The 13192-nt window shown below is 39.2% G+C and overlaps 1 protein-coding gene across 3 annotated transcripts in view; it reads right to left on the bottom strand.

Annotated features, from left to right (window-relative positions):
• Positions 1-419: 419 nt before the first annotated feature.
• The window catches only part of PPP1R3A (protein phosphatase 1 regulatory subunit 3A), a 129553-nt gene continuing 116780 nt past the window's right edge, over positions 420-13192 (bottom strand). Inside the window, exons 4-5 of one of the 3 annotated variants that reach the window (XM_029616481.1) lie at positions 2654-5268; positions 420-1363 (exon numbers count right to left, since the gene is read on the bottom strand). In XM_029616481.1, coding sequence (XP_029472341.1) covers positions 1351-1363; positions 2654-5268 — 2628 coding nt within the window. In that variant the 3' untranslated portion in view covers positions 420-1350. Of the gene's footprint in view, positions 1364-1475; positions 5269-13192 lie in introns of those variants that run through there. The other 2 variants (XM_029616482.1, XM_029616479.1) reach the window with 2 other exon arrangements.

Below are 13192 nucleotides of genomic sequence, written 5' to 3'. Positions count from 1 at the left end.
GTGGAAGCAAGGCCTGAAATGTATTGGTCAGCTTTTGGAGGACAACAGCTTAGTTTACAAATCTTTTTGATTTTGGGTTGAGGGAAGACTCTGATGAGCACCATAGGAGGATATTGGAGGCACTTCACATCCATAGAGGTAGGGGCTAGGAACTTAGAATCCCTTCTTCCCTGGAGAAAGTGTGCTTATTATTTTTTTAAGATTTTTGTTAATGCAAATTTTTTAAAAACCCATTTAAGCTTTGGATATGAAGCTGTTTTTGGCCCTTTTAAGATGTTTGCATTTGCATTAACAAAAAACTTAAAAAATAAGCACACTTTTTCAAGCTCTATTGGTAGTAAACCGCTGTGCTTGATCTGTGACTCTCAGAAGGTTTAATGAGGCTATAAGTCATGAATAAATCAATGAGTTAAAATACTGAGTGGTTTTACATTACAGATATTTTTTGTGCCTGGGGAGCTACACACATATATATACACCAATAACTAAGTGATTGTATTGTACGTGTATTGAGTTTTCATTCGTTTGAGTGGTACACATAATTTGCCTTGTTAAACATCATTTTAAAACACTTCTTTTTTTTTTATCAGTAAGAAATATCTTTTGCACCACTTGAATATTGGTCATCTCTTAAGCTGGTTCTCTTATTTCCTAGTTTTTTATTTTAATTTACATTTTAGGAAACCCAAGATTACAAAGAGAATATTTTCTTTTAAACCAAATTTAAACAATGACACCATTAATAAGCATTAAGAAGATTATATGTGACAGAGAACATGGTGGGAAGAGTTTGTTGTTAGTAGATGTTCCACTTTCATGAAAAATCATACTATTATTTACTGGTTTACTGTTTAAATTTATGACAAAATAATACAAATGTAAAACTAAGTAAAAAAAAATGTAGTTCAAACAAGGGAGTTATGGTACATGAATTCAAGATAGTCAGATGTCAGGATCACCTGTTCTCTAGAGAAACCTATATCCAAGGGGATCATCTAGTTATCTTTGAAGTATAACAAAGTGCATAAGACATTTCCTGTTTCAGTTTACATTATTCAAATAAGGACTGCAACAACTTCATGTTCAAAAATAGCATCTTCATTGTCCTCATAAACATCACAGGTCATATGGTTTGGCAGTGATGCTGTGTATTGAATTGCAGGAACCCTGACTTTTGGGCAACTTTCTTATGGAGCAGATAGGAACCTGGATCCATCATGTAGATGATACTTTTGAACCCCAGAGACAAGGTGCAAGAACTCACACAACTTGAACAGCATAGTTAGTTGAAAGATGTGATGAGAGGTCAACCTCCTAGGCGCCTTCTCTTCCAGCTACCATTATCAAGGTTCATGCATGGCTGCTGAAAGTCACCAAGGAGATATAAAATTTAGGTTCATTATTCTGTTATATGGTTAAAACCTATTATCCTTTGAGGAGCAAATTCTGTTATAAATATGCTACACACAGTGAAATCAGTTGGAAGTTTTTATTTAATAATAGATAAATAATAATGCCTTTTTAAGCAACACTGATGAAAAACAGAATTCACAATATCTTTCTGGAAATATACTAAATTCACTGAAATTCTTCAATGGTGTTACTCAGTATTCACATACAATATATATACATTATTTTGAAATTCTCATCATCTATATATTTTTGTGCAAATTTATAATAACAAACCCACAATCCTTAAATCTTTCCCTGCTCTGCAATGATGAAACTGCTTTTCTATTCCAACAAATTATTGTATCTACAATAGTTTAACATGTCACTCAGTATCATGACATACTTCAAACCTCTCTTCTTTTTCTCATGATTATTAATATTTCTATTACACAAAAAACTGAACAATTAATAAAATATAAATTAAAATTTGCATTGCTAACCATTTATTTTACCAGTGAGTTTAATCCATCAAATGCAGCTGTTAATTACATTAGCAAACCACCCATTCCAGGGTAAATATTAGAGTAATTAGTCATAATAAAGTAATGCCATTCTGTACTTATCTACTAGATAAAAACTTTTAAAACGCATAACATTAATATACTGAAGCTTTATAGAAACAAATGAATGCAAGAAAATGGTCTGCAAATACTGCAGCGACATGAAGCTTTGCATCATTATAACTTGATAAGGAGCAACAGCTGCACCTAATTTTAACTTGACCTGCTTCAAATGTCATACTGGTGCAGCTATTAAATAATCCAAACAAAATGGTCCTATGTAAAATATTACTTATATGAAGAAGGAGGAAACTTCATATTTAAGGATCTTTCTACAAGACAACTGTGTTGTTCCAGGAAGAAAGAACATTTCTGATAAATGTAAGGTTTTTTTTTCATCCTACTGTATTTTAAGTCTGGAAAACCAAAAGCAGTCTCACTCCTTTTTGACCAGCTTCTTGCGTCTGCCTCCCTCCCAATAAAACCAGTACAATAAGAAAAAGCAGAGTGCAAAAGAAATCATTAAATCACAGTGGTATGTTATTACAGCAAGTACAACAAAAATCAGAAAGTAAAATATTATATAGCCAATGCGTTTTAAAACTAAAAACTCTCTAGATAGATTAGCCTCTTCACATTTCTGATTAGAAGCATCGACATAATCAGAAACTAGATGGCTGTCATGCTGCATGCTGTCAGACCTTTCCATTATGATTTCTTCAGCTAGAAATTCTTGAGCATCTGAGATTCCTTCTTCCTCTTCTTCATTTGGCTCACTAATTAAAATCACTGGCCCCAATGACTCCACATGTCTACTCCCTGGCTGGCAGACACTGCTTGCATCACTTTCACTTTCCTGATCTGACAATGAGAGGGAATTTGTTTCAGCTTCTCTGGGTTCATCACTGGAGTACAAATTCTTAAGAGTAAATGAAATTTCACTTGTTGGATCAGGATTACACTCTGGTTCAGGAGATATTTTGGGTCTGCATTCAAATGAAGAAACCGTAATTGGGTGTATGGTATCTCCCGTAGAAGCAGCAGTGTCAGATGACACATCAGGAGAGGTTTCAGAAGAGCTGCTGTAATAATAGTAGGTCGCAAGATTGGTATCAAAACTTGGAGGTTTTCTTTCATCAATAAAACTCAAATCAGAAGCCACTTCAGTGACTGGATCTTGTTCAAAATGTTGCAGAATTTCAGGTGCCTCTTGGAAGTACAAATCCTGCCCACATAAGACTTCACCTTCATTAAGAATAGATGGCACAGTTTCAATTATAGTTAGAATATTTGTAACATCATCTTTCGCTGTTGCATGGTTTTCATTATTAGAAATGTTTTCTTTTTCCAATGTTTCTTCTCTGTCTACATTCTGAAAATCAAACCTGGATTCCTTTTTAAATGATATGCCATCTGTTGCACCCACTGTATTATTTTGACAAAATGTATACTGTGAACATTCACTTCTCCCTTCATATTTTTGAAATACTATTTCTTTTTCCTCTACAGGCCTGTTGCTTTCTACTGTCTCTTTTTCACCTGCTAACATGCCTTCCACAGTATTTTCAGATGTTGGTTTAATTATGTAAGGCTTACTAGCTGCCTTTTCCTCTGCAATAGTATCATCGGCTATGGAGGATACTTCAGTTTTTACTATTTCCTCAGATGTAAACACTTCTGTGGGAGTACTGTGTAAATAACTTGTATAATCATTCACTCTCCAACTGTCTTCATCGTCTGCTTCTTCTTTGATTTGCTCTATAACATTTGCATCACACTCTCCTTTCAATAGCTGACTTTCTGGAACACTCACACTTTTATTTTCAGATACGGTTTTGTTCTGATTATCTTGAAGAGCCCAGTCTGGTTTTTCACTTTCAACTTCAGGTTGATATAAGTCTGTCTCTAACCTTTCTTTAGGTGCCAAAGTGTCTTGATCTTGTCTACCCATGTTTTCAGAAGTCATAACTTCAAAAGCTTTCTGATCAACTTTCTTGTCGTCAAATATTTGTTTTTTATTTAGTAAACCAGGGCATGTAGAACTTGCTTTGTCTTTCTCTACTGCAGGATTATAACCAAGGGCACATGTAGTCATACTTTGAAAAGCATCTAGGTATTTGTTGTCAGTGCTTCTAGCAGTATCACTTAAATCACCATATGCCTCTTTCTCTTCTGATTCTAGACCAAAATGTATTTTTTCTAGGCCTTCATTTGTGATGGTATCAGAAGTGCCCGTACCTTTCAGACCCATAAACTCCAAGAATTTTTGTGATTCTGTAAAGCTTTTTGCATCAGTTATTCTAGGATTCGCTGAATCTTCCACTTGGAAGGGATCACTCATCGCACTGACTTCCTCTTTATTGTCTGATGTTGACAACCCTCTTGTGCTTTGTGCATCGAAACTATGATCTTCAGATAAATTACATGAATTCAGGCTAAATGGGCAAGTAATTGCCTCTTCACTAATTACCAGTGAAACATCTAATTTATTTTCCTCATCCATTAAATCCCCTCTATTGTAGATCACACCTGAAGTTGCTTCTTCGAGTTCATGGATTTTTGTGAAATTGTTTGAGGCACCAGAAGTTTGAAGGCCAGCTATATATTTTCCCTCTAATTTCACCTCATCGTTCTTTACCACCTCCTCCATTTTTGCATCATTGTCAATGTTGTCTGTGAGCAATGAATCTGGAGTCATGCTAGAGACTTGCACTGTACAGAGGTCAGGAGCTGGATTAGCATTATCATCCAGTGCTTCTACTAATTGCCCTGATTCATCATCATGTTCTGAAGAAATTGTTTCTGGTCTCATTTCGCAGGCCTCTCCGTAAGTATCTACAGTCTCCTCCCTGATGATTAACTGTTCTATCATCTCACTTCCTGGAGCACTATCTATTTTACCATTTGAAATATCTACAAACCTAATTCCTGCTCTGCTTGCGAGAGCATCTGTAATGTGGATAGTTTCATTTTGCTCTGTCTCGGGCAAATCCTCCTTTGATAAAACATCAGTGCATTGGAAAGAGAGCTCACCATTGTTTGCAGCGACGTTTGCATATTCCTCTGCGGATGGATGACTTATATAACGTTCTGTGAAATGCGTTCTGGCATCCTGCAGTTCTGGCTCCACTAAATTGTTGTCTGAAGCCGCAGTGAGATGCAAGGGCTGTATACGCAAGTCCACGCTTGTTCCCTGAAGGGCTAGCTCTGTCTCCACTCTTTGTGGTTCATTTGGAAAATTAACTTGTTCTGATGTATATACATTCTTTTCATCTTCAGAGGAAACACTGCTTGTTCCTGCAAAGTGCTGACTTAGCTGAAATAATAGAATTTAAGAAAAAGATTGATTAAAAAGGGCTTCTATAAATGTGTGGAGTGACTGAATAATAATTGAACAAGCTTTTATTGTCAGCATTGAAGATTTTGTTTTTGGTTTACAAAAGCCATTATAAAGTGATGTTCTGAATCATTTTAGAATTTGCATTGCCTGTATTGCATTTCATAACACATGAAGGTTTCTTTTGTATGGGGTTGAATATAAAATACTCTTAAAAAAAAAAAAAGTCCTATTGTTTTATTCATGAGAAAATATACTGCAAGTGAATTCTCATGCAATGTAAACCTAAAAGGTATACTGCCTCAAGCAAAAGAGGATAATTCTGTGTCCTTATACCTTCATTTCTATACCCTTTCTGTTTGTTATTAATATAATTGAATAGATATAACATATTGAGGGTATAAGGTACTTGTACATTCCCCAGAATAGGAACTACATGTATTATAGTCTTTTAACCAGCATGGTTTTCTGCACTCTGGTCAAATCTGATTTAGAATTCATATGACAAAGGATAAAGGCCAAAAACAAACTGTTCCCTTTCTTACTTTCCAAGTATTACAATGCATTCTCTAACTAGTTTCTTGCTTCTCTCTCCTCTTTTAACATTGATCAGATCATAGTAAACTGATCAATGCCTCATCCTTCCCTGCCCTGCCCCCCACCCCTGATTCACCATTTACGATGTATGTAGCTATTCTATTTTGGATTCTCTTTTTAATATGTTTTCTGCAAACCCTCTGCAAACTATTAATAGTAAAATGTCACTCAACAGGAAGTGAGGGAGTTAATGTATCTACAAATTCTGTCTTAATGACCCTCTGCCAACTGATACTTAAAAGTGTCTGAGCTCTTCGTGGATGCCAACTGTCAGAATTTAACAGTGAGATGCCTGGGCTTTATCTCTTCATAACTGACATTTGCATGACTTCAGTAATTATATGCAAATCTTACCATTTTTCCTTCTTCTCACATAAGGTTTGTGCTATGAGCCAAATGTTTGAGAATTTTGAAGAATCTGTGTGGTTCTACTTCCATTTATTAGAGATCTCCACTGTTTTATTCATTAAAGTGGGGATGGTATAAATTAGCATTTAAATTACAGTTCTCCCGTCACTTCTAGTAGGTGCAATTTTAGTAGTTTATAAACAAACTATGACATTTTAGCTTGATCTTTACATTAGACAACAGAGAGGGTTTGGTAGAATATTGCATCACATCAGGGTCCATTTCTAGTCACAAAAACATAGGGGTTTTCATTAGAAATCAATAGTAATATTATTATTTTGATTCTATTAATTGTCATTATACAGCAAATGTACTAATCTTTTCTTCCATAGACACAAAATGGAAAAATCCCTACTACTTTCTTACAATTTCCACTGAATTTTTCATTTACTGACCACAGAACATACCTAAAGCAGAATCTATGTATAAATTAAGTTATATCACCAAATATGCTATTACTGGCCCCAGTGAAATTGCTATTTTTGGCATATTATATTACCTCTGCATTGCAAAGCCTGCTTCCAAAAAAACAGAAGTAAAAGTCAGTGTGGACCCGTGAACCAGTATATGCTCACAGGTCCTGCGGTGATCCCGCAGGGCCTGTGTTTCTGCATGAGTTTCCTGTTACCAGAAAACTCAGGAAAGGGGGGGGGGGGGGGCGCCATTGCAGGGCCTTCCAGCAAACACTGACTCAAAGGCTCTACACTGACTTTTATTGTGGTTGCTGCTATTTAAAGATTTGTGTGGCTTCATTTCTGCCAGTCCTGATTTTAGCACCCCAGTCATGCCAAGGGACAGATCACACAATTATAGGGCCAACCCTGGAAGTACTGGTACTGGGCCAAAATTTAGACTATTAGATAAACTTGAGTAAATGTAAAGTACCTCACTAAGGGCTAGATTAAAAAAAAAAAAAAAAAAAAAACACACGCGCGTCCATGTGCGCGCGCTACCCAGCGCACACATGTTATAAAATCCTGGGCGGCGCACACAAGAGGGGGTTGAATAACGCAAAATCGTGCAGCGATGAGATCGGGGCCTTCCCCAGTTCCCTCCCAGTCCACACCAATTAAGGAACGGACTGGGAGGGAACTTTCCTACCCCCTACCCTAACCTCCCTTCCCCTTCCCCTCTCCTCCCCACCCTCTAAAACCCTTTTTTTTTACCTTTTATTTTGCAAGTTACTTCAGGACCCGACCTGAAGTAACTTGCGCGTGCCGGCAGCCGGCCGGTACGTGAGGCTCCAGGACAGCGAGGTATGGTGCTGTCCCTGGCCACCCCCATTCCACCCCCGGACCGCCCCCTTTTAAGGCCCCGGCACTTACTCGTGTCCCAGGGTTTACATGCATGGCCAGGCCCGAACGAAAATTGGCCCAGCGCACCTAAGGCCCAGCCACATGCATAATACCCGGGATTTACGCGCGCCGGGGTTTTAAAATCCGGCCTTAAGGAGATAATGTTTTCCAAGATAGGTAGTGTCTACAAATAAACAGTGGAAAAACCTAATCCCTGTAAAATCAAAATAAATTAGCATGGATCTGCATTTTAGAAGGCAATTAAAAATTAAAGCCAGTTTGCAATGAACAATAATGATTTCAGAAAAAGAAATGAGATAAAGTTGAGAATATTAATACTAATATTAAAATTATTGCACTTATATTTTAATGTATTTAAATAAGTTGCATCAATTATATTGAGTCATTCATTTCTATAGGTTTTATAATTTTTCTATATATTTTTCATGTCTCTATGGTTGTCTATGACTATTCTATAATTCCTCTATGGTAGCTACTAAATGCTAAACTAACTCTATAGGGCTGATTCTCTAAAGTTCATGCTATAAAATGTTATCATGATTTTTTTTAAAGGTACACAATAACATTACAGTTAATATGCTACAATTGCTTAAAATTGTAGACAATTTTTAATGTACAAGTAAGCAGGAAATTAAGGATTGAGGAAGCTAGGTATTAAGCAGGAAATTAAGGATTGAGTATGCTAGGTATTAAAAGGACAATTTTGAAAAATTGTTTACCTGAATAAATAAATATTGATTTACCTGGATAAACTGGCAGTTTTAAAATTGCCCTCTGTCCATGCTGCTTACAGTGCTTGCATTGTTTAACTATGTATACATTTAGTCACTTATAGGTCGATACAATATTGGTGCGTGAAAAACTGGCGCTCATGATTGAGTACTCGCTTTTCTAATGCATGCCCATCTTCCTCTCCTGGGCGTGCGATATAGTAGGCAAATGAGCCATTGTGCTAGGGGAAATTTTGTGTCCCTAGTGCCTCCTCTGCATCGGGTGCCCAGGAGAAGTGGCTGTGTGTGGATAAGTAAAACAGATGCTCAATTTTCCTAGTCCATGCCCAGCCACGGGTTAGGAAAATGGATGTTTGTTAATCGAGAATATGTTTTCCTAACCTGACTGCCAGCAAGACTATTTTTTTTGGTTTGTTTTATTTTTATGTTACTCCTTTTTTCATTTCCTCCGACTTAATATCGCCATGATATTAAGTCAGAGGGAGGAGGACTCCAAGATGGCCACCAGGTGAAAGGCACAGGATGGTGGAGCTCCTTATTTCTTCAACTAATTTTGCCACAATGGCACATACCAAGAGGAAGGCAAAGATTAGGGAAACGGGGCCAACTATCCCCATCCCAGATCTATTGCAACCAACTATTGAGGGGTTCCTGTTCCCGGTTGCTAGTACTTCAACTTTGGAGGCGTCCTTAGCGGTTGCCCACGAGGAGCGGATGGACCAGTCGCCGGACATTCAGACCACCCTTAGCCCCGGAGCACCGTTTACCCCTCCTTTACCTACAGTGCCACTAAATGTGGATTTCTCCTCACCGCCATGTGGACCGTCGGGTCCTAGATTGGAGGCTTCAGAAGAAATTTCTCATGCTGGGAGAGTGACCATGTTAATGCCGGCTCCTACTTCCAGCTTTGAGGCCTCAGTGGTTTTGAAGAGCTCTAAGCCAGGAGCCAATGCGCCAGTCCCTTTCCCGATGAAAGTTTCAACTTTACAAGGTAAAAGTAGAGATTCTGGGGAGTTGAAGTCTGGACAAGAAGAGCGAGGTATGGAATTCAATATAATATGCCCAGCCCTTCCGAAGCCTTCGGTAATTACTATGGACTCCCTTTGGTCTGCTTTAATGGTGTTAGAGAGATCTATTTCCTCTTTAGTGGAGGTAACTTCTGCTTTTGCTGGAAGATTTCAAGCTTTGGAATTGGAAACAGCTTCTCATACACAAAAAATTTCTGCTTTAGAGTTTAAAGTTTCCTCTCTACAGCAAACTCAAGATCAGTTAGTCAAGTCTGATTTTTCAAACCTGAGAAAATTGGAAAATATTGAAAATTCCATTCGTTACCTAAATCTATGTGTGTTAAATTTTCCTCAATCTAATCTAATGTCTCCTACAGATTTGATTAAGAAATATCTTACTGAGATATTAGAAATTCCACAAGAAATTATGCCCATATTTGCTAAAGTCTATATGACAAAATCTTCAAAACCAGATATGTCGGAACAAGCTTTGGAGTCAGAACCGGATTTAACTCAGCTTTTGGAAACTAACTGATATTTCGATAAACAGACATGGGATTCTTTTTTTGTCATGTGTTTTCTCTCAAGGCAGAGATTTGATATTGAGATCTTTCTTCCGCCACAGGCAATCTTTATTTCTTTGGTATCCTGTTTGGATTTTTCCCGATATTACCCGTTCCATGCAGGAACGTAGGAAAATGTTTCTTCAAATGCATCCTGAGGTAGTGCCCATGGGTGCTAAATTTAATCTTAGATTTCCTTGCCAGTGTATTATAATTCTTCAAAGTGTTAAAATGTGTATATTTTGATCCAGCACATCTGCATTTATATTTACGTTCTTGTCCCTCAGTCGATACTGTCTAAATGTATAAACTTCGATTAGCGGCATTTATATGTAGATGGTACAGTGACAGTCTCTCAATTTAATTTATTTATTTATTTATTTATTTATTTATTTATTTAAGGTTTTTATATACCGGCATTCGAGATCGCAGTCCCATCATGCTGGTTCACATAAAACAAGGGTGCATCGTGAAACATAAACTAGAACAGTGGTGCGGATAATGCAGTTACATATAACAGGGTAATTAAAAACTTGGCGGGGAGGAAGAGAAAGGACAGATTATAATTCAAACATGTAAAAACGATAGTGGAGATAATTGATTATAGTGTGGGTGGAGATAAGGAGGCGTGGATGAGATAAATCAATTGGAGTCCAGGAATGCTTGTATGAATATCCATGTCTTTAGTCTTTTTTTGAAGGTTGCAATGCATGTTTCCAGTCTGAGGTTTGCATGTGGAATGCAGCTCAAGCCAGAGAGGAAGAAGGTAATGAACAATGCAGTGTGCAACAGCAGAGTAACCAGCTCATGGGGGCAGATGAAAAAGGGCTGAGTTTGATGTTAAGACTCAGTAGATAGAGGGAGGAGGATAACTGGACATAGCAAAAGACCATATAACCTAAAGACCATATAACCTCCTTCGATACAGTTTCATCTCTTGAAATTGAAGGTATAATTTAAAAAATGAACCCAGATGCCCACCCAGTTGACCATATTTCAATAAAACTATTAAAACAGTCACCAATATAGTCTCCAGACCTACTGCCGATATAATTAACCTATCTATTACTGAAGTGAATGTCCCACTCATTTTAAAATCAGCAATAGTAAATCCAATCACAAAAAAAAACCATAATCCAATTCATATGATCTTTCAAACCTAAGACCTATATCTAATTTACCTTGTATCTCAAAAATTCTTGAGAAGTAATTAACAACCAACTAACAGATTATCTTGAAAAGCACAGCACCCTGTATCTGGCACAACATGGATTTATAAAATATTTTAGTACTCAGACCCTTTTAACTTCAATACAAGAGATTATCCTCAGAGGAGCCGATAACAGTCATACTTACTTCCTGATCATGCTGGATATTTCAGCAGCCTTTGATACAGTTAATCATAAAATCCTCTTGGATAGACAAACGAAATAGGCATCAAAGACTCCGCACTTACATGGTTTAACTCTTAATTAAAAAATAGAACTTTCAAAGTAAAATTTCTTGATAATGAATCACACCCAATTGATCTCCAGTATGGAGTACCACAAGGATCATCTCTATCTTCAACCATTTTTAATATTTACATGCTTTCATTGTGCAGAATACTATCAGGCCTTGGTCTAAAACATTTTGGGCTAGATTTTAAAAGCCCTGCGCGCGTAAATCCTGCCGGATTTACATGAGCAGGGCACTCGCGCACCGGCGCACCTCTTTTGCATAGGCCGCCGGCGCGCGCAAAGCCCCGGGACACGCGTAAGTCCTGGGGCTTCGTAAAAGGGGGGAGGGGGACATGTCCGGGGGCGTGTCCGGGGTCAGGGGGCAGTCCAGGGTGGGTCCGGGGGGCATGGTGACGGTGCGGGGGCAGGCTGGGAGGGCGGTCCCGAGTCCCCCAGCACTGCGGCCTGTGCCAGGGGATGCCAAGGCAGCGCGCGCAAGATACGCCTGCTTCAAGCAGGCGTAACTTGCCCAACAAAGGCAGGGGGGGATTTAGGTAGGGCTGGGGGATGGGGTAGATAGGGGAAGGGAGGGGAAGGTGGGAGGACGCAGAAGGAAAGTTCCCTCCGAGGTCGCTTGATTTCGGAGCGGCCTCGGAGGGAACGGAGGCAGGCTGCGCGGCTCAGCATGCGCAGGCTGCCGATTTTGCGCAGCCTTGCACATGCCGACCCCAGATTTTATAAGATACGCGCGGGCCATTCAGTGGACGGCCGGCACCATCTTTAAAAATGGCGCCAGCCATCCAGTTCTCCTACCATGTGACAGGGGCCGGCCAATGGCACGGTTACCCGGTCACATGGTAAGGGCAAAGGGCCATCGGCGCCATTTTTATTAGTGGCAGCCGACGGCCCGAGAGCAGGAGATCACTCCCGGGGCCCACTGGACCACCAGGTAATTTTAAAACGTTTTTTGGGGGGTCGGGAGGGTGGTGGAGGCTAAGGGAGCAGTTTTAAAGGGTCTGGGTGGGTTTTTTGTTTATTGGCCGACAGCCCGAGCGCGAGAGAAAGCTCCTGGGACCCCCGCTGGACCACAAGGTAATTTTAAAACATTTTTGGGGAGGTCGGGAGGGTGGTGGAGGCTAAGGGAGCGGTTTTAAAGGGTCGGGGTGGGTTTTTAGGTTGTGTCCTAACTCCCGTTAGTGTGCAGTAACCCAATTAACGATTTTTTCACGATAAATCAGTGGAATTTCTATTGTATCGTACTCTTTAACGATTAATGACAATTTAAAAAATATCGGACGATATTTTAAATCGTCAAAAAATGATTCACATCCCTACCCCTTACTACATCCTATGTGAGCTTTCATGGCAGTGGCTACAAAACCCTTTACATTTCTGTCAACATATACCATGTCTCCTGTCTCTTCATTCTCTCCTTGCCCTGTCTCTGCTGTTTCTCTTGCTCCCTCTGTGGTTATCACAGCTACTTTATACAAGGGTTAATCTCTTCCAGCCAAGACATACATTCCTGAATGTATAAGGGGCTGAGAAGAGAGGAGATAATTATCTGTCAAAAGTAAAACAAAGACTTTAATGGCCTCACACTTTTACATGGCTAGCCCAAGGGCAGTCATGTTTTTCTCTTTTAAGTTAGCTGCAGGGGATCATGAACTGGCAGGAATTCCAATGCCTTCAGGCCCTAAACCTTTAAGGAGTTGACTCAGATGAGCCATGGCCCTTCTGCCAGAGGTAGAAGACTGAGTCAAAAGTAAGAGGGCACAGGCTGCTGAGGCTCACCCATGGCAATGCCACAAGCAGGGAGGCCTCACAATATTAACCTGCAGA

Source organism: Rhinatrema bivittatum, chromosome 9 (assembly GCF_901001135.1).
Source record: "Rhinatrema bivittatum chromosome 9, aRhiBiv1.1, whole genome shotgun sequence".
Lineage (NCBI taxonomy): Eukaryota > Metazoa > Chordata > Amphibia > Gymnophiona > Rhinatrematidae > Rhinatrema > Rhinatrema bivittatum.
This window is presented reverse-complemented; position numbering and strand designations above follow the sequence as displayed.